This window comes from Protopterus annectens, chromosome 12.part0, assembly GCF_019279795.1.
Source record: "Protopterus annectens isolate FY-2018-M chromosome 12.part0, PAN1.0, whole genome shotgun sequence".
In the NCBI taxonomy this organism is placed as follows: Eukaryota; Metazoa; Chordata; order Ceratodontiformes; family Protopteridae; genus Protopterus; species Protopterus annectens.
The window spans coordinates 594,596,976-594,619,475 of record NC_056746.1 but is presented as its reverse complement, the minus strand read 5'-3'; the positions used below and the strand labels follow the sequence as shown (position 1 = coordinate 594,619,475).

At 40.7% G+C, this 22,500-nt stretch overlaps 1 protein-coding gene across 1 annotated transcript in view; it reads left to right on the top strand.

The window, feature by feature from the left end:
- Positions 1-22,500, top strand: part of LOC122816736 — a 157,265-nt gene that overhangs the window by 23,643 nt on the left and 111,122 nt on the right. The window contains exon 6 of the mRNA XM_044089729.1: positions 15,956-16,102. Within this exon, the coding sequence (XP_043945664.1) occupies positions 15,956-16,102 (147 nt within the window). The remainder of the gene's footprint in view (positions 1-15,955; positions 16,103-22,500) is intronic.

Sequence of the window (22,500 nt, the reverse complement as noted above, 5' to 3'; positions counted from 1 at the left end):
TCTAGCTGCGGCTAGTCTGGTTTGGTGTATTAGGAACAGTCTGGCTGTTACAGTATCACTATACCAAGAGACTTTAAATATGCAAAAGTTTGCACTTGCATTGGTTTCATAGGTAAAGACTAAGGTAGCTGCCCTGAAGAGCTATTTTAAGCCTAGCTAATAATTCAAGGTCAGAATCAAACCTTGCACTTTGTGTTTATGAGGAAAAGAACTTGATGATTACACTAAATTCATCACGAGTAGAGCAGACAATGCTCCATGCTTTCTAGCCACTTGGCAGCTGTTATTAACATACAAAATGTAATTTTCTAACTTCTGTGAGTGACAGACAAAAAAGAACATATACTGATGTAGTTTTGTCATGTTTAGATAACCACTGACAAATAAAATGCTAACACAAAAGTATTTGCAAACACCTAGTAATATCCATGTCATACTGTTGAAATCAACAGAGTCAAATTAGAAGAACAAGGAGAATTCATTATTTCCAACAGAAAAAAGCTGCTGCTAGATGTGAAAATGAATTAAATTTTTCATTTATGCAAAAAACTGAATGACCTGTATCAACATAAAGGTTATCATCCACGGAAGAATATTTAAACATATCATTTTTTCCAGATAGGGCAGTCTATGTGAAAATGTTAGTTGTCATATTTTCTTTATGCATATTCTTTCACAGATAAGATAAAGACAGTAGCCAAAATCTAATGTAGAGAAAGAAAGATGCTGGAATATGCAGTTAAAATTGAAAACTAGCAAGCAGAAATTCAGGTTCCCTCTGCAGTGGTGGTAATCATTTGCAGGGTTGTTATACTCGATGATCAGTATCAGGCTATTATGGTCTTTTTATTGTCTAACACCTCAGGGGAAACATGGCAAAGGCCATTTAAGTTCCTTAATGTAAACCACATCAGGATGAACCATTTTGCCTCATATATGATTCCAAATCTTATGTGTAACCATAATGAAGCAGGTCTATATAATTATTTGTGTACTGCACTTGATATTTTTTCCTGATGTATAGATATGAAGGCCAACATTTCTAATGTTAATATTTGATTTAGATAGTATTCAATCATTAGAACATAAAAGTGCAAAAATACTCGTTAAGCTCTAAGACATCCTTAAACCATGGTGACATAAGGGCAGGTGTCATTATAAAATATTACTCCTTGCACTAAGCATCCTATAATCAAACAAACATTATATGAGATTACAACTGTGGGGTTAGATCTGTAGGAGATGAATTTTTAAGGCGTGTGATTAACAAAACAGTACTGAAGATTTAAAAAATTAATGATATAACTCTGGAACAATAACAACAAAAAAAAGACATTTCAAAAGAATAAAGCATATTATCATTGTTTTCATCTTAAAAAAATGATGCATGTTGGCACATCAAAATTTTTGCTACATTGCTTTGATCTTCTGAGAAGAAATAGTACATGTCTTTGTCATATATGCTTCTTAATTGGTGTCAACAAAGACATCCTACATGAAATGCATATCAGGAAATTGGTGGTGGTTGTATTCTGTTAGATTACATAGGAAGTAGAAAAATTACAGAATCTCTTCCTCTGCTCAAAATGACTTTCACATTTTCTCATCTGACATCAGCAGAACATAGGGGCACATGAAAACTCTGCTGATTATGCTGAAGTTAAACTAATTAAGTTCTGCCATTGGGTGCAGAAATGTAACAGTAATGCCTTAGACAATTATTCAAGTTTGCCACATTTTTATATACCACCCCTTCTCCACCCAATCTCTGCTATGATCTAATGTATTTCCCTTCTACCCTTCCTTAGAATTTTTATATCTTCTTTCTGGTAATTCTGTAACTCCCTTTTAGAGATCCTGGACATATTATTTTCCCAACTTCTCTGATAGCAAAGTTTGCTGGCTTCTAATTACTAAGAAAGACAGAAAATGTTCTTTTAATGGCAGATACCAGTAGCTGTAACTCAATAGTAGTTGATCACAATGGATAGTTAGTGCATGCAATGTGCCATAACTTCAACCATGCAGGGCAGAAAATTATTGATTTCAACAATTGGCTAGGTTTCTGGTGTCATTCTAAGGGGATCCAGTATCTGTCTGCCTGGGATGACATGATTGACAGACCTCAATGCTTTGCCAGAGATGGCCTGCATCTGTCACCCCTGGGCTTCCAGATACTTGTCAAGGCTCTTGCCACCCCTATAGTGCCTTTTTTAAGTGGTGTTCCAAAGACCAAATTACCACCATAACAGTTACAAACAAATGCAATCTGAGGGTCATACTGCTCAACGCTAGAAGTCTAAATCTCAAAATACACTCACTCAAAGCACTCCTTTAAATGGAGAGCTTTGACATTTGTGCTGTAACAGAGGCCTGGTTCAAGGCAGCAGAAAGCACCCCTGCACTACCAGGCTATAACTCATTCCACACCTTTCGGTCCCAGAACTTGGACCAAAGCTCCAAAGGCAGTGGTGTTTCCATAGTCATAAAGAATGCGCACACCTCGATACTTCAGGTGCAGCTAACATTGAGTAAGACAGCAATTCAGGTTGTAGCCTGCTATAGTTCCCCAACCATGTCCCAAGACTCATACTCCACATTCCTAAACACCCTGGAGAATATTAGGGTTCAACCTAACACTCTCATACTAATCACCTTGGAAATCCATATCCCTCCCCCCCCCCACCCCCTGCAAAGGTAACCATGAAAAACTTCTCCAAAGCTAATTTTGGGCTCCTAAAAACAAGGTGGCTAGCTTCACGGCACCCATGCAAATGGAGATCAGTTGCATGACCTCCAAATCATACACCAATGCACTGTACAAACATGTACAAAAGTGCATGGATCTCGCCATGCACAACAGAACCAAGACGCTCTCCTCCAAAAAAAGGAAGCCAATCTGGTGGTCCCCTGCCATAACCAAACTCTACAACAGAAGAAGGAAACTGATATGGAGTAAGGTGAAGTCCCAAGACTGGAAAAACTCCCCTATCAGCCTCAACAAAAAGTTGAGAGCCCTCATCAAATCCTTTAAAGCTATCTATGAAAACAGAATTGCAGCAGATAGTAAAGACAACTGCAAGGCCTTCAATAGTTATATAAAGAATTTCCACAGCAATACCCAGATTTGCTCTGAGCTACTGCACAATGGTACCTCCTATACTGAGCCAACAGATATTGTCAATATACTGGCTGACAGATTCAGTGACAACTTTACCCCCACCCCCAAGGGACCAGTCACACTGCCAGTAGATTGCTAGATGCCCAGTATTACTGCTGCACAGGATAAGACAGCACTGTCCAGGGCCAAGAATACAGCTTCTGTGGGACATAACAATATCCCTGGCTGTGTTCTACATGAACTACAGAGTGAACTGATACCTCACCTGTGTACCCTGTTCAATAACAGCCTCACCTCAGGCTTTGTCCCTACCAAATGGTGCACTGCTACAGTCATCCCTCTCCATAAAGGAGGAATGACTACAAACCCTGGGAACTGTCATCCCATTAGCCTGATGAGTCTGATATGCAAAGCCATAGAATGCATTATCATGGACCTAATAAATAAGCATATAAGGAATCTCCAAACTCTGGATCCCACACAGTTTGGTTTTGTGAAGGGAAGGTCATACCTGCTCAACTTGGCCAACTTCTTTGAGTCAATCTCCAGAGCTGCCGATGAAGGCAAGGTAGTTCATACACCCTACCTTGATGTGGCCAAGGCCTTTGATACCATTCCCCACTCAGGAATCATAGAAAAACTCACTAAGCTAGGCATCAAGCCCTATATCACAAGGTGGGTTGCAAACTGGCTCACAGGTAGAACCCACAGTGTGTAAGAAGCTGACTCCAAGTCAGACTGCTGACCAGTCATGGGTGGAGTCCCACAGGGTTCGGTCCTGGGTCCTCTCCTGTTTAGTATCTACTTCTATGAAGTCCAGGCCAACACGAAGGGACTCTGGCTGACAAAGTTTACAGATGATTACAAGTTGGGAGCTATTATTAATTCCGCGAGTGATGTTGACATCCTACAGAAAGGTCTCACTGAGACCAACGACTGGTGTCAGAACCATGGCCTTAAGCTCAATGCCAAAAAATGTGTCATCATCCCCTTTGGGAAAAACCTGGTTCCCATGAATTAGTTCCCATGAATTATCACATTGATGGTAGTCCACTGAACACAGAAGGCAATATAATAGATCTGGGAACACAGGTTGACAGCAACCTCTCTTTTGACCACCACAATGCCACTGTGGTCAGAAAGTCCTTCTATGTGGCACATCTCATTACTAAGGGTTTTGCATCCAGGAAGAAAGAGGTCATTATCTCCCTCTACTCTTCCCTCATTAGGCCAGTCATCGAGTACAGTGCCCCATTTGGCATGTACCTCACTAAACACCTGCAACAACTGGACAGGCCACAAAAGTACCTCACAAAGGGGATCCTAGGCCTTAAATATTTGTCCTATATGGACAGATAAAAAAAACCCCAACTATTCTCTGTCTCATATCGCCTACTTAGAGGCAATCTCTGCTTGACTTACAAAGCCATGTCTGACCCAGCTCTGTTAGAAATGCTACATCTAAAGAAATCCCAATCCCTCCGCACCACATGCTCCAGAGACCTCAACCTCATTACCACAATCAACAGAACATCCTAGAAGGATAGGTTCATAACCCAGAGACTGCCCATGCTGTGGAAAAGACTTCCCATACATATCAAGCAGAGCACCTAACTGGCCCTCTTCAAAATAAATCTTGATGAGTGGATGGGAAATAGAAAATTCACCCCAGGGATCACTCCAGTGGCTTTACTCAACAAAGGCACTGGGAACTAAGGTCAGGTGGCACGATGCCAGGGTAATCCTATGGGCAAGGCTTGTAAAGGCCACAGGGCCATTAGCTTAGTACACACCTATGAACCTGCAGGTCTTGCACTGATTGTACAATTACAATTGTTCTCAAGTTAATATTGGAGCTTGCATAGCCCCTGTCAGCCATTAAATATTGCTCAAGAAACAGCTCCACAAATACTTAGTGGATGAAAAATGCTGCCCACTGGCTACTTCATCCCACCCCCTGTTTGACGCTTCCTTTGTCCCTGGCTCATTCTAGACCCAGAACCACTGACAGTTTAAATTTATGCCATGTCTCTGTACAAACAGATCAGCCAATATGAAACCATTTTATGAAATCCTGTGGTATACAGACTTGTCATTTGTATACGTTTAGAGCATTTTATTAAGAGCTTTATTTCCTATCAAAACTATAGAAAAAAAATAATAAAAGAAGATATATATATATACAATTAATTTCTCCTTACATTTTTATTTTTAGTGTGTTGAGTTTCTAAGTGCTCGGAAGCATTGTTTCCATTTTCTGAACAGCAACTTAGCTTTAGCATTATGAGGAACCCAGGCACAGGCAAATATCAAAGTAGTGACTAGAGATCACAGGAATGTGAGTGCAGAAGATGGTGAATTGTTTTATATCCTGCAAACAAAAGTAATTTTATACATTTATTTATAACTATTTGATAACCGGGTAGGTCAGCTATTCAACTAATCCTTTACTGCCATGATCTGAGATCATAAGCGCAGTAAAGAGGAGAATACAGTTAAACAACAGAAGCACATTTTAAACAATAAAGACTTAAATGCCAATGTCATATATTTCAGGAAAAAATAGAAAAATATTAGTCATGTGAAGCCTGAAGAAGAAGGATTGCCAATGGCCACCCAGTGCAGAAGAACACTATGCAAATCAACTGTTTACCTCTCTCTCTGTCTCTCTATATTATTTTTCAAAGTAAAATCTAACTATTTTATATTTAACCTATACTGGTTCTCAAGAGATGAGTGTCTGTTGCCATGTGGCAAAGGACATAGAATGAAATGTATAAAAATGGATACTGTACATCATTTCAGAAAGCAGAAGACAACCAACTAGTTTAAATGGCTGCTGTACTTTACATTACGATGTCAGTAAATCAAATCCAGTCAATATTTTAAAAATGGTGCAGTGGTGATCTATAGCATGAGTCTATACATTCTCTTTAAAGAGAGCTAATGAAAACATAAATTCATAGAAGAGGTGCTAGCAAAAAGAAAGGCAATTTCACAAAAGCAGAAAAAGTATTCCTTTGTGATCTGCAATTTGAGCATCAGCAATTAAGAATCTAGATGAGTTATATAATACCTTTAGTTTATTATGCATATTTCTGGCAATACAAAAAAGTATGCAATAGCTAATTTGTTTTGTAGTCGTAATAGGGTTCTGATTTAATTATGCATGGATATTCTGCCTGCTACACATGCCTTCATTACTCAATCAGTTCAAAGCTAATCTCAGTTTCTCACTCAGATTACACATCAGAACTACAAGAATTAGACTGGTATCTGTCAATCAATTATTCCATTCATCCATCCATCCATCTAGCCAGCCACCCAGCCATTCAGCCATCTATCTCTCCATCTGCTCATCCAGCTGCAAGGACAAAGAGTTTACCCTCTGCTTATCTTTCCATGGCCAGGATAAAATCCATATTGCTCCTCCTGAATCAGACTCATCACTATTCCATGAAGCCCCACTTCTAGCACCAGGGCATCTACTTTCCAAAGGAGGCTGAAGCCTGTAATTTCTCTGTAACTGAGGTCCTCCTGTTCTTCTTTTGAAAAATGGAGACCTCTGCTTCAGTTTGCCATTCCAGAGATATTGCCCCAGTGTTCCATATAACACTGGAAAAACTTGTCAGCATTAAACCACAATATTGTCCAAGGGCTTCAGCATTTTCTGACAGTTGTCATCCACTCCCACAGCCTTGGTATACTAAGAACATTTAATCACTGTAACAGCATTTGCTGAAATGGATCCAGTTCTATTGTCTGCTTCTGGAACTTTCTTCACAGAAGAGAGCATGTCCACAAAATGTAGGAGTTTGTCAAAGTTCCCTTTCCATTGCTCAACAGTATTTTCATATGAGGCCTGCATTTCTCATTTTCTGTTGAGGAAAGTTTGGATACTATCCCACATTGCCTTACTGAGTCACCAGATAGCTTGCTAGAACTTTTTTACAGCAACCTGAAACTCATTTTCTATGAACTCTTTAAACTTTTCCCATACTTAGGCCCTCACTTTTGTGACTGCTATAGCTGCTGGTTTCCTGGTTCATCAGTAACTGTCACTTAAATCCAGAAACACTGCCTATTAATCTGAATGGCACCCTGCTAATATAAAGAACCTCCTCAAGATGGTATCTGGAAAAAAATATCTGACCTCTGCAAAGTTATTCTTCTTCCCTAATTTTGCATATGTGAAAAGTTTTCCAAGAACCTCACAAACATTTCCTTTTATAACAGCATCCAATTGCTCTGGGATACATTTCATGAGCAGTTTCTCTTATAACATGCTGCAATGTATCGGTCTATCAATCTTTTAGAAATTATAATTTGTTTGGCAATGGCCGTAGATCATCTTTTGAAATTTAATTCTGACTGCAAGTACCCATTTCCCTTTCTCAGCACTTAACATTAACACTGACTTATCTTTAACTAATGTGAGCTGTAAATTAGAAAAGATATTTTTGATTTTACTGTGTACTAAGGCTAATTACTTCCAAAAATTGTTTTACGGTTTATGCTTGACTCATTATTTAAGGTATGCCTTCTCTATGGACTCTGTAATTGTGAACTTGTCAATGGCATCATATTTTTTTCATATTATTGTATAAGAGACATTTCAGTTATCAACATATCTCATGTGATAACTAGGACTGAAACTTTCAAATAAATACTTTAATGAATGACTTAGATCATAGCAAGGGTGCTGCGGTAGCTTTGCCGCCTCACAGTAAGATGCTGTCCGGTTCGATTCTCAGCTAGAGCGTCTTCTGTATGGAGACATGTGTGAATGGCATACCTTTGTTGAAGGTTGTGCGTCATGGCTGGCAACTCGGCACTTATAAATCTTCTGCCAATTATTAGCGGACCGGAGTTCCGCTGTGGCGACCCCTAACCAGGAAAAGCCAAAAGACACAACAACAACAACTTTAATGAATAACTTAACACCAACCTTGCCTGAAAATGGAATTTGCTTAATTCAGGAAATACACCACAGTTTGAAGCCCTTAGCATATTTTCTGTTGGTGTTAAGAGCCGATCAAGTACTGTTTGCATTCATATGTCTAAACTTTGAACTCTTATAAAACATGTCATTAATCTACATAGTGATGAGTTAAGAATCAGATTGCTTCTAGTAACAACTGCTGATGCCAATGTAACAGATTTGTAAAATATTGTATATTTTCTATAAATAATTTACCAAACTGAATATATTCAATAATTTTGCACCAGGTATTACCAAAGAGCAAACATTCTATATAAGTTTTTAGCTACATTCTGATGAGAAATTAAACAGAAAATAATTATATACCTCTTTAATACATAGTCTATAACAAACTTTCAAGCTGTATTACATTTGGGATGTATGTTTCTGCAGTGCTTATAAAAATGAAAAATCTATCAAGAGAATACAAGCTACTTAAAATTATCACCTTAGCTAGCCCTCATTAATATCCTTGTGCCACCATAAAAGAAAGTTAATGGCCACCTGTACATACAAAGGCTTCAGATTTTTTGAATGCCCTTATATTTAAAATTATAAACAATTATGTCAGCTCTATAAATCTACTTTCCACAAGGAACAGCCCATCTTTACTACACAGTAATTCCACTCTGCATTTAATAGATCCTCCCTTCAAATGTGCCCTTACAGAAAGGGCATTCTTGAAAAATGTACCAGCATGTTGTAACATTAGCCCTCAAAAAAAAATCTGAGAAATTGGCAACCAAACAATTTAATCAACACTTAAGGCTTACTTAATGAAAAAAAATGCATGTACTTTCTTCCAGGACAATGGCTGGCCACTCTCTGTTAAACAACCAGAAATTCTTTCATTTGACACTTTAACTTAAAACTGCATGTCTTTTTTTTTCTGACTCTTTATTTCACTATAGTAAAATGTCACAAGATGTTTTGTCTTTAAGAAAATGTCTTCTGCAAGCCTGGGCAATGCTGCTCCTACAATTATACCAGTTGGGACTTATAAGTGTCTCAAATGACTATATAAATATTTGTACTATTCATAATGGAAGCATTTTATTGCTTTACTTTGCTAACTCTGCAGGCCTTGTATTTCTGTGCAAGATAATGCTATTACTTGCAATGTTTGGATATTAGCTATATATTGTTAATTGCTGCTTTGGCTCCGGTCGTGAATAAAAAATGGTAATCTGACTAATTCATTTACCCAATCAACAAATGTAAGTAAATAAAATAGTTGTATATGTAGTTGCATGCATGCCATTACTTTGCATCCTTGTCCATATTTAACTTTGCATCTAAATACAACTAGTACTCCATTCTCAAGATATCACTAGGCTATGTATCAAAATTATATTTTATTACGTGCCCACGCCATGGATAAAAAAAGGCTAATAGATCAGTCCACCTACATGAATACCAAACATGCAATAAATAAAATCAGTATGCTGGTGTTTAGCGCATAAAATAATTTAGACATTTTTTCATTTGACATAGTGATCCATCTGTAATCTCCTCCTAGGAAAAGAGGAAGAAGTACTTTTTTTATAATTTTTTGTGGGTCTGTAAGATTTTTTCAGTGCTCTCCCATCCTGCACCCAATTTTTGTGCCGCATTCATTCCTTGGTGAAGCTGGGCTTCATGTGCTAAGTAGTGGGTTAGTCTGCCAATCCTACAGACTGTCCTATTCCCCCCTCAGCAGCTTGTGTGCCCCACAATTGATGTGTGTAAGAGGTACATGCAGACTGCCACACATTGCCAGCTATGTGGTTCAGTACTGTGTAATGTGGATTAGGCTTCTTGCTGCATGCAGTTCACATGCACTCCCTGAGATATTACCCATACAGTCAGCAGAGTTGCCTCCCTCCCACCAGGATGGGTGAATTAGTGTTGGCTGCTTATTCTCATTCTCCTTCACTCAGTCCTCCTGCATCCATGCCACTAGTTGAACACTGGTAATCGTGTGTGCCGTCTGTACCCCTCTGTACAACAGGACCCAGTCAACAGGATGGACTGTTCTTTTGTCTTTGATATATTACTAGTGGCATTTATAGTTACTCCAGGTGACTTCTAGTTGCAGAATGCCTGATTATTGCAGTTTTTACTGAATGATTTGTCTGTGTAGTTCTTTTAACCCTATGATTTGCTTGTTTGTTTGTTTAATTTAACTGATTTTAATTTAAAAAACAAAAAAATAATCCTTGTTTTCCTGCCTTCCTCGACTAGTTTAGACCAGTTTACAGGCATTGCTGTATTCTGGACTGTGGTGTAGTTCCTGTGTTGTCCATTACCTTACTTGGATAGAAGGAAGTTTCTTTGCTCACCAGTGGGAGTGGGGAGCCTTGAGCAGCCTACCTGTCCTTGGGGGAAGTGACCTCAGCACAAGAAGCTGTAGTAATTGGTTGTTTTGGACCATTTCAAGCTCTTTTGTAGTTCACTGTTTAAAATCCGCCTCTGGGCATTTTTTTCTGGCTATACTGCTCAGACAAGCTCCACGTGGGTTTACAGAGTGGTCCTAGCAGCAGTGAACTCAGAAAAGCGATTACCTTCTGGATTTAAGTATCTTTGCTTTTTTTTCACTTGAAATAGCTTCTGTAGCTTACCTTGAACTAGCCTGAACTGTTTTTTAACTGATTGCTGCATTATTTTAAAATCTGCACTTAAAGTTACATTTTAGTCGAATTTGATTGAAAGTTTTCTTGTTTGTTTGTTTAATTTAACTGTGGAGGCTGCCCACTAAAGTGTGCTAGCCTGTGTAACTAATTTATCACTGTTTCTGCATTTTCTGTGTGTTTCTACCAAAAAAACAAAAAGACAACAAAAATAATCCTTGTTTTCCCGCCTTCCTCAACTAGTTTAGACCAGTTTACAGGCATTGCTGTATTCTGGGCTGTGGTGTAGTTCCTGTGTTGTCCATTACCTTACTTGGATAGAAGGAAGTTTCTTTGCTCACCAGTGGGAGTGGGGAGCCTTGAGCAGCCTATCTGTCCTTGGGGGAAGTGACCTCAGCACAAGAAGCTGTAGTAATTGGTTGTTTTGGACCATTTCTAGCTCTTTTGTAGTTCACTGTTTAAAATCCGCGTTTGCACGGCTTTGCGCGGTCGTGCGCATAGCGCAGCACCAGTTAAACAAAGTTAAACTTTTTCTGACTCCGCCAAGTCTGCTCTTCAAATTTTCCCTTAAGGAAGCTCTACTCTTAGTATAACCAGACTACTCACTGTATTATAAGCCTAGCACTTGTTCTCAATACTTCTCTACTAAGTAAGCACTCTCGTACTAAGTAAAGCACTACATCTACTTACCACCCCTGTGAATATCCACTTCCCTTAAAGGTATACCACTCCCTTATACTGTTCTAGCATGTCGAGTGGTAGATTACTGGTGTCTCCAGTTCAGCTGGTCAATCTGGGTATCTTGAGTCAATGCTACAATTGTCTCATGTACACAGACAACCCTCTCCTCCTCCCAACAAACACAAATACATGTGAGAGATGCAACTATATAGCCAAACTGGAGGCTGAACTCTCTCAACTCAGGGCTGGCATGACCAGACAGGAGGAGATGGCAACCACACACACAACAATCCCAGTCCCACATAGACCTACCACAACTGCAAACCAAACACATAAATACACAAAGACATACTCGGAGGCTCTAATAAAAAACTTACCAAAACAACAGAGGTTCCCAAAGCAGACATCCAAAAATCCACCACCTCAAAACAAAACACATGCAACACATACCTCAATAAATCAATGTGTCGATCAATTGCAGCCCTTAAGGCCAAACACCTTGCCTGATACACTAGTAATAGGTGACTCCATAGTCAGACACACTGATGTCCCACTGACCAGGCTGAACAAGGAGAAGGTGACTGTGAGCTGTCTATCGGGAGCTAGGATCCGCCACATAACACACGCACTCAGGTCACTCCAAAGCAAGTACAAATATGGCTCCGTCATTGTCCATGCTGGTGTGAATGACCTGAGACGTACCTCCCTGGACTACATGAAAAGAGACATAGAGGAGCTCTCCGATTATGTAGCCCAGGCTGGTATGACCCTGACCCTGAGCAGCATCTTGCCCTCACCAAGAATGATACCACAATACAAAGACAAGATGATCAGCTTTAACAATTGGCTCAAGCACTGGTGTCATTCTAAGGGGATCCAATGTCTGTCTGCCTGGGATGGTATGTTGGACAAGCCACGCTGCTTCGCAAGGGATGGCTTACACCTGTCACCACTGGGCTTCTGGATATTGGCTAAGGCTCTTGCCACCCCCATAGTGCCTTTTTTAGGAAAGGCTCAAAAGACAAACCCACCTCCTTAGAAAAAAAAAATGGGAAAAAACTAAGGGTAATGCTGCTCAACACCAGAAGTCTAAATCTCAACATGCAGGCACTTGATGCACTCCTCAGCATGGAGAACATCGACGTCTGTGCAGTAACTGAAACCTGGTTCAAGGCTCCTGAGAGCACCCCAGCACTACCAGGCTATACCTCGTATCATGCTTTTCAGCCCCAAAACCGGGCGAACCACAAAGGGAGGGGGAGTGTCCATATTCATAAAGGACACCCACACCTCCAGGTTAGTAGCAACACATGAAGCATCAGAGACCATACAGGTGCAACTAACCATAGGCAAAACTGCTATACAACTGGTAGCATGTTACAGACCACCCTCCCAATCTCAAGAACCCCACTCAGCCTTCCTGAAGACATTGGAGGATATGAATGTATCACAAAATACCATCATACTGGGAGACTTCAACTACCCAAACATAGATCGGGTACATTATTCTAGCCCTAATACCCTAGCCCAAAGGTTCCTGGAATTCATAAATTCAAATGCGCTGGAACAACTAGTCACCTCTCCCACTAGGGGAGATAATATACTAGACCTGATCATCACAAACATGGGGACAAAATGCTCCACACCGAAAGTATACCCCTCACTAGTGAGATCTGACCACAAACTAATCACCCTGGATATACATATCCCACCTCCACCCCCAGCACAAAAGACCACAGTGAAAAACTTCTCAAATTAGACTTCACTCTTCTTAAGACTGAGATGGTATCCTTTAAGCCCACTGTGCCAGTGGATACCACATCCCACAATGCCGAATCCTTCACAAATGCTTTCTATGGACATCTCCAAGAATGCATGTATCATGCAATCCCAAACAAATCCAAGTCCCTCTCCACCAAATGTAAGCATCCTGTCTGGTGGACCTCAGCCATAAACAAATTGTATAACAAAAGAAGGACGCTTCTGCACGTCAGAGCGAAATCCCATGAAGGGAAGACATCTCTGATCAACATTAGCAGAAAACTACGTTCTCTCATAAAAACATCCAAGGCAAACTTTGAGAGAAAAATCACTAAGGACACTAAAGATAACCACAAAGCCTTCTTCAGCTATGTTAGAAACCTGGGCGGAAACCCTCAGATATGCTCAGAGTTGGTTCACAACAACAAAAAATACACTGAACCCACAGATATTGCTAACATTCTGGCTGACAGGTTCAGTGCAAATTTTTCCCCTCCTTCACCCCCAAAAGAAGAAATACCTATCCCAGCTGAAAGTAATCTCCCTGTCATCTCAGATGTCCAAGTGAGAACCGCCCTAAACAAAGCAAAAAACACAGCATCAATGGGACCTGATGGTATCCCGGGGTGCGTGTTACGTGAACTCCAAGAGGAGCTAAACCCACATATAAAAATGCTATTTAACCTTAGCCTTACTTCGGGATATGTACATGAACACTGGCGTACAGCAACAGTGGTCCCACTCCACAAGGAGGGTGCCTCTACAGACCCTGGAAACTACCGCCCCATAAGCTTAACTAGCCTGGTCTGCAAAGCTATGGAAAGAATCATTATGGAACTCATAAACAGAGACATAGGGGACCTACAGACACTTGACCCCACCCAGTTCGGCTTTGAAAAGGGCAGATCCTGCCTTTTAAACCTGGTTGACTTTTTCGAAACAGTCACTAGAGCCATTGATGAGGGCAAAGCAGTCCATACAGCATACCTGGACTTGGCTAAGGCCTTCGACACAATACCCCACTCAGGCATCATAGATAAGCTAAACAGCTTAAAAGTAAACCCTTATGTCACTAGATGGGTTGCAAACTGGCTAAAGGACAGAACCCATAAAGTTAAAATTGCTGGAGCAATGTCAGACTCAAAGCCAGTCACAAGTGATGTACCACAGGGATCTGTCCTGGGACCCCTCTTGTTCAGCATTTATTTCTCAGATGTTAAAGCAAACATGGGAGGGCTGTGGCTGACAAAGTTCGCAGATAACTGCAAACTAGGTGCCATAGTCGATACACCAGCAGACACACACATCCTACAAAAAGGCCTCACTGAAACGGACAACTGGTGCCGTAGTCACGGCCTTAAACTAAATGCCAAAAAATGTATAGTCATCCCTTTTGGAAAAAACAAAGTACCCACAAATTATCACATAGACAGCAACCCACTGAGTACGGAAAAAGTAATCAGAGACCTAGGGACCCAAGTAGACAGCGACCTCTCATTTGACACCCACGTTGCCAAAGTGGTTAGAAAAACATTCTACCTTGCACACCTCATCATGATGGGATTCACATCCAGATCCAAGGATGTCATTGTACCCCTATATTCCTCCCTCATCAGACCCATGATTGAGTACAATGCCCCATTTGGTATGTACCTCACCCGGCATTTGCAACAGCTGGAGAGACCACAAAAGTACCTCACCAAAAGGATCAAGGGTCTCCAACATATGTCTTATTCTGCCAGACTAAAGAAACTTCAGCTCTATTCAGTAGCATACCGCCTGCTCAGAGGTGATCTCTGCCTGACGTACAAGGCCATGTCCAATCAGGATCTGATGGACATGCTCCACCTCAAAAAATCCAAATCCATCAGGACCACGAGAGCTAAAGACTTAAACCTCGGCACAAGTATGAATAGGACATGCTGGAGGGATAGATTCATAACCCAGAGGCTTCCCATGCTTTGGAACAGGATCCCAGTTCGTATTAGACAAAGCCCCTCACTGACTCTCTTCAAGAGAAATCTTGATGAGTGGATGGGAGATCGTAAGTTTACCCCAGGGGTCACATCTGTGCCACTGCTAGACAGGGGCACAGTAAACTAATTCTATTATATAAGGGGACCTTCATTGTGTCACTACTAGACAGAGGCACAGTATTCTAGATTTATTCTGTACATTTTTGTACCATTTCATGGGGTGGCAAAAGCCACATCACTATAGCTAGGCTTACAAATGCCCCAGGGCAGATAGCCTAGTACTATACTATGAAACTATGAAACTATGAAATTTGAAATACTACTTTTGTGATCCTCAGACCATCAGAGCTGTAAGTGTAACTGCAACTAATATGTACCAAGTCTGATGTTGCTGTAAATCGGAGTACTTCCCCAGCTTTGAGGTACAGCAGTCTCAGAATTTGGTGTATCTGTGGCAGTACCCCATGTCAGAGAGAAGCTTTGGGAAAGCCCTTGCAAGTATGCTTAAAACATGTAACAACAAGTGTGGAATTTCTTGCATCACAGTTTTTAACCATCATACATAAGATGGGATGTCTATAGTAATCTTGTTTTGAGTGGTAATTTCTCCATAATATCAGTTTCAGCAAGTAAATCAAAACAGTTATTTCAGTAAGCCAAAGGACACTAGACAAAAGTGTCTCTTTTTAGGAGTCACCAGAGTGTTTTGTTTTCTTGTTAAACACCTTAAGTCAGTATTACATTTTACTGAAACACATACTAAGGCAATCAAAGTAAATAATTTGTATATATAACATGCATACATCTCTCTGTGTAAACATTACAGGTATATCCTGGAGGGCTGCCAGATAACGTGATAGCAAAGCTTGGTACCATTGCTACTGTGTATAATGATGGTGAAATTCTACAGTGGAACATTACCTCACTTCAGACATTTGCTGCAGTACTGAAAGCGAGTGACGAGGACAGCATGGTAAGTGAAAATAACTTTCTTATTCATTTATAGTTCCTGACTGAATGAATCAATTATGTATTCATTTTTCAATAAATAATAAAACTTATTAGGCTCATGGGAAGCTTGAACATCTTGCAGCACTCAAAAGCATAAGGCAGAGAAACAATCTTAGGTGTGATGCCAGTCAATCACTGAGAGTGCACACCTGTCTACAAGTATTTTAGTGGTTCACAGAATCACCTATTGGCATGTCTTTGGGGTGATGAAGGAAAGCAGAGAACTCCAGTAGGAAAAACACACCTGGAATCAAGGAGGACATGTAGAAACTGCACAGAGTAGCCAAAAAATAAAAAAGAGATCCAAGCACTATGTGGTAGCAACACTCATCTTTGCACCACAATGAGCAATGATTAATAAACAGAAGTACCTTTAATGCAAATGAGCCACTGAATACTGCAATTATCTCTCTACTTGGGTTTTTTTTTTGGATTACTGAATGGCCAGTTGAAGGTATCCATCAAATAAATTATGGACAAATACAGTCAGTCAGCCAGTAATAACAAACATTTGAGTTTCATACTTCTTTTTGTTCAGAAAATGACTTGTGATGCAAAACCTTTTGTTCTAGTAACTGTTTGTGACTTACAGTAATATTTAAAAAGTATCCCTGCTGTCTGCTGCTTTATACAGACAGACACACACACACACACACACATGCACCCACACACACACATGCACATGCACCCCTACACACACTCTCTTAACTCATTACACCTGATACACCGAGTGCACCTCCAGCAGTTTCTGCAGTTACCTCCTAATACACCTTTAGGCATCAGATATTGCTTGTTCATATTTGCATTAAAAATTCCAAAACCATGCTCCATACAATGTATTAAAATATTTTATCTTGAAGCATACATGATGGCAAACACAATTGTATTGATATTTGACTTCTGTCAAAGAATATTTGTTAGAATTGTAAGGTGATAACTTCATTTTTAAAGGCTGAACCCACACCCAGTAGGAGTTAATGGTACACACTCAAAAGAGCTATATTGGAGGGAATGAGGAATGATCACTCATACCCATGCAAGAACACACACACATACACACACACACACACACACACACACACACACACACACACACACACACACACACACACACATCCTGCAACAAACATACTCACACGCACACACCTCCCCCATCACCACTGCCTCTCTGCTAAACTCCCCAATGCCCACCTGTAATTTGTTCTCTCCCTTTAAAAGTAACATGTGAGCATGGCATTTTGGCTGTATTAATTAGCATTACTCGAACTTCATCAGAACAAATATGTTAATACAAGACAAACCTTTTATACAAAACCACATGACATCAACCAATGAAAAAAATAATTAACTGTGCAAAGCATATTAAAACAACACTATGAATATAACATTACATTTAAATCTATAAAAATCAATGCATAAACACCTTGTATACATACAAGACAATAACATTTATAAATATATGTATTAAAAAAACACAAGTAAAAATAATACAATGTGTCTATACCTTTATAACTTTTGCATTTGTAAAAAAACACTTAATGTTTATGGTCTCATTCAACCCTGTAAAATGATCAGCACATAATGCTATTTGCCATTTGCTCTCCTTATATTCCAATAAAGTTTTGAAGTCACCAGTAAAGACACCTGAATCTACAACATCCAATACAGAAAATGTGAACTTTTTAAAGTTATTACAAACTACGGCATGTCATGCCAATGCATTCACCTTATATTTGTTCTTGATGGCTAAAACGTGCTCATAAATTATTCTGCTTAAGGTCCTAATAGTTTTACCTATATAAAGACTTGTGTAAGAATTGCACACTGCAATGTAAACAACAAATCAACAGTCACAATTATAATGACCTTTGGCCCAAAGAATTGTTCTAAGATGCTTTAATTCAACAAAACCTGAATTAGCTATGAATCTACATTGTCTGCAGTGGCCACAAGCAAAAGTGCCAATAGAGTCATGTCTTCCTTTATCATAATCTGTTGTGTTTTTTTTCTAAAATAGCTTTAATGTTCACAACTTTCTTGTAAGTGAACAAAGGCTTCCTGCCCAGAATGTTAACCAAATCTGAGTGCCCCATCAGAACTTTCCAAGTGTCCATAATGATGCTTCTAATGACACTCATACCATTAGAAATTGGTATAGGGAAAGCCAATTGATATCCTTCTGTACTGTGACCTAAGGTCAAATCGAAACACCCATTACCTGTCAAAATATGACTTGTTGTACCCTCACGTAACCCCATAACGTCAGTGATGATTTTCTTTAACCAGAACAAATCATAACCCCTGTGTGTAAAGAAGTAGACAAGTTTGTCTACAACTAATAAAAAGGTAGATTCATCACTAGTCAAATGACTCAGCCATATAAGCTGCCCCTTAACAACACCTATTTTCATATGCAGGGGGTGCAAGTTGTCTCTATGTAAATACTGGTTGACAAAAGTTGACTTTCTAAAAATCTTACTAAAAAAATGGGGTTACCATGGTCAAATTCCAAATGTATGTCCAGAAAATCAATAGTTTTGCCAAAACTCCCAAGGGTAAACTTGAGAAACTCAGTGGTATTGTTTAAGTCTTTTACAAAAGTTGAAAATGTCTCAAAGTCCCCTTGCTATAAAAAAACAAGTAATCTATGTAACACCTATAAAACAAAATGCTGTTTGCCAAAGGTTGTGTAATAAGATAATGTGTCTCCCACATAGCCATGACTTGATTAACAAAATATGCTGCTACCCTAGAACCCATGGCTACACCAGAAATTTGTTGGAACAAAGAATCACCAACTCTGAAAAAATTGTTGTTCAATACAATTTCTATCAAGACATACAATCTATTGATCTTCCCCAGGATTCAGGAAAGCAAAAACTCCATGCAGGAACAGTGTAGCAGCTCCTGCATGGAGTTCGGCCACCGAGTGATTCAGCAAACAGCTGATCCAACGTGCATGAGCCTGTCTATACTGTTCCTGCATGGAAGATCATGTGGCATGGTAATCACCTCATTTGCAGATGACAAACATGCAAATGAGGTGAATTAGTGATTTAGGAAGCTGCCAGGTCTCCATGCAGGAACAGTGTCAGTGCAGAAATGTGTTCAGTTACTAACTGAACACGTTTCTGCAAAAAAAGAAAATGGAGGCATGACAGCACAAATAAAAGCATGTATTCACATCTGTAGGCATGCCAATGGCCAAATATATGGCCATTGGCATGAATAAATGTTTAATTTTAATAAAAAAAATATATATTTTTTGAGGCTGATCTCGGATGTTTAAGCATAGTACAGTGACACGCAAACACGATAGCAACAAAAATAAAAAAAAAATGTGAAAACACAAGTTTAAAGAAAATCTGTATTTTGCCATTATAGTCTATGGCATGCAGAATCAAAACAATAGCAGGGGACAGTGGTTGTCATGGGGAAAGTCTCTGTGTCAGTGCAGTGCCTATGGGCTAAGGCAGTGGGGTATGCAAATGAGGGAAAATTTACTGAATCACAAAATATTCTAAGTCCAAAACCCGCACCTAACCATGTAGGTGCTAGAACAGGATCTTGTAGGCAAGAGGAGCAACTAACATGAAGAGGGGGTGTGTCATGCTTTCTGCAAGCACATTGGAGCTCTGTTGGCTGGGTTTGCACTTAGCTAAGTACAGCTAAGCAAGGGGGTGTGTCAGAGGATGTAATGTCTTACACCATGAAATGAAGATCATGTTTGCATCCAAGGAGGGACAGTTCTGCTAAAATGTGTTTAACTTAGCTAAACGGGTTTGTGCGGTGCACACTGGAACTTAAATAAAAAAAAAAACACAGGAAATGGCAGCACTGTGTATATGTAAGCAAGGGGTGTGCCCGAGGCTGTATAGCATTGTTTACCTTGCCTAAACAGGTTTGCGCGGCACGCACCGGGATTTAAACCACAAAAAAAAATACAAGAAATGGCAAGTGGAACAAGAAAAAAAAGGGAAATAGCAGAATAGAGGCACTCAAATACAAGTAACAGAGATGGCAGGTGGAATGTATCATACTCAGCCAATCACACAGGCAGCATCTGCATCACACCACTATAAACAATGCAAACACCTTTCAGTCTGTTTTTTTTCCCACAAATTCTACACCACCGGTGTGCACAGGTGGGGAAATTTTACCTGACAAAACTAACAAAATGTTAGGGGCTGCTGTCACCTTCATACATCAGTATGTGCAAGAGGCTGAGGGTGGTGAAGAGGACAATGCTGACAACCACCCCAGACTTATGAGGAGGAGGAGAAGAGTGTTCAGGCCCAGGGTAACCTACCAAGGGATACATGATCTGGAGATAGTAGAGCGCTACAGGGTGGATAGGAACATACTGCAGCAAATTGTGGAGCTGTTCCGGCCTCACCTCACATCCAGAACAAACAGAGGGGAACCCATCCCAGTGGATACCAAGGTATGTGTAGCTCTAAGAAAACTAGATACAGGTACTTTCCAAAGACCAACTGGGGATATCATGGGGATCTCACAGGCATCTGCATCCAGGATACTCCACCAGTTCCTGGATGCCATGCGACCACATGCTGAGGAGCACATTAAATTCCCTACCAACTGTGAGGAGAGGACTCGCAATATGCGTCTCTTCCACCATGTAGCAGACTACCCGGAGGTACTGGGTCCCATACACTGCACGCACATCCACATCAAAGCACCACCTGGTAACCAGTGTAGGGTCTACATGAACCACAAGGGGTTCCACTCCATCAACTGCCAGGTTGTGTGCAATGCCCAGGGCATTATCATGAATGCATGTGCTGGCTGCCCTGGAAATATAACAACTCCCACATCTGGTATTCCTCACAGCTGTATCAGTGGTTTGCTGGGTGGACATCCTGTATGGCCATTTAATGGGGGATGCTGGTAAGCACTGGAGCCGTGTATGATGACACCCATCAGAAATGCATACATCCACACACAAAAATGCCATAATGAGGCACACGCACAAACCAGGATCATTATAGAGCATGTATTTGGGATGCTTAAGTCATGGTTCCACTGCATTGACATACCCGGTAGAGCCTTGCAGTAGTCTCCAGCCACATGTGCACACATGGTCATAGTATGTGCTACACAATATGATCCTGCGGAAACAGCTGCAGCAGGAACAAAATGGGGATGGGCCACACAGCCCCCCACCATTGCCAAGGCCTCCACAGGCACAGAGGGACTGGGAGGACAAGCATCCTGAGCCTGCCCCTGTAGGCAGATGGAGGCATATCCAGTATGCCCCTGGCCTTGGCAAAGAGGCAATGCATAGCACATACACTGACACTGTAGGGCCCAGGGACTGATCTCTCTCTCTGTCTGACTCACACACACAGTATAATGGATGCCAAACATCACACCACCTATACCTGACCATGTATAGGCAGTGTATTGTGTGCATCCAACATAGTCATTCCTCAAGCACCACTCTCACAACAGCTGCAGACACAAGGTAAGCCAATCTCTGTAACAAATTGGAGTGGAATTTTCTGATAGCATATATATGGTATTGATCAAGCATGTAAGGGAATGGGGTGGCTAACTGGGATAGCAGCAGATAACTGACAGCTCTTTGGGACAGCAGGATGTGTATCCCCAGTACTGCCCTACCCACACCATGCAGTACCACCCTAGTTGACAAATACCACTCTAGTATATGTGTTGAGCCAAATAACGGGCAGGGTCATAGGACACATGCATGGATGTCAGAGTGGGGGTCCCATACCCACCACCAACTCCACACAGCAGATCAGCTGTAGACAACCATGCAGAAATGCCTGGCAAAGGCCCACACATGGCAACATCCATGAAATCCCCACCCACAGACTTCTACACAGTGATATCACAGCAGGTCTGGCAGTGGCAGCATGGCTCTGAAAGGTAAGAAGTCTGAAACTACAAATGTCTATTCCAGAACAATCTGACCTGTGGATGATACTGTTAGGCCTGTAGTCTGAAAGACAGGGCACACCACTATGCTACATGGGACCAAAATGTTAAGCAAATATCAGCATAGTCTGTGCAGATGTGTATTGTGTACAGTCATATAACCCCCCCATAGTCCCATAGAAATGCAGTAACATGTTCCTAGACTTAAGCAGCATCCAGCTGCCACACAGACTGATGGCACAATAGTAACAGAAAGCAATTGTCAGTAGCACCTACAGTCAGCTTGCTGGTGCCATCCCAGGGGTGTCACCTACCGGCAGCCTGGGAACATATGATCATCAGAATGCACTGCCCTGCTACAGATGGCCTGCATCTGTCACACCTAGCCCACAGGCCTCTGGCAAATGCCTATACCTCACCCACTGTGCCCTTTAGGGA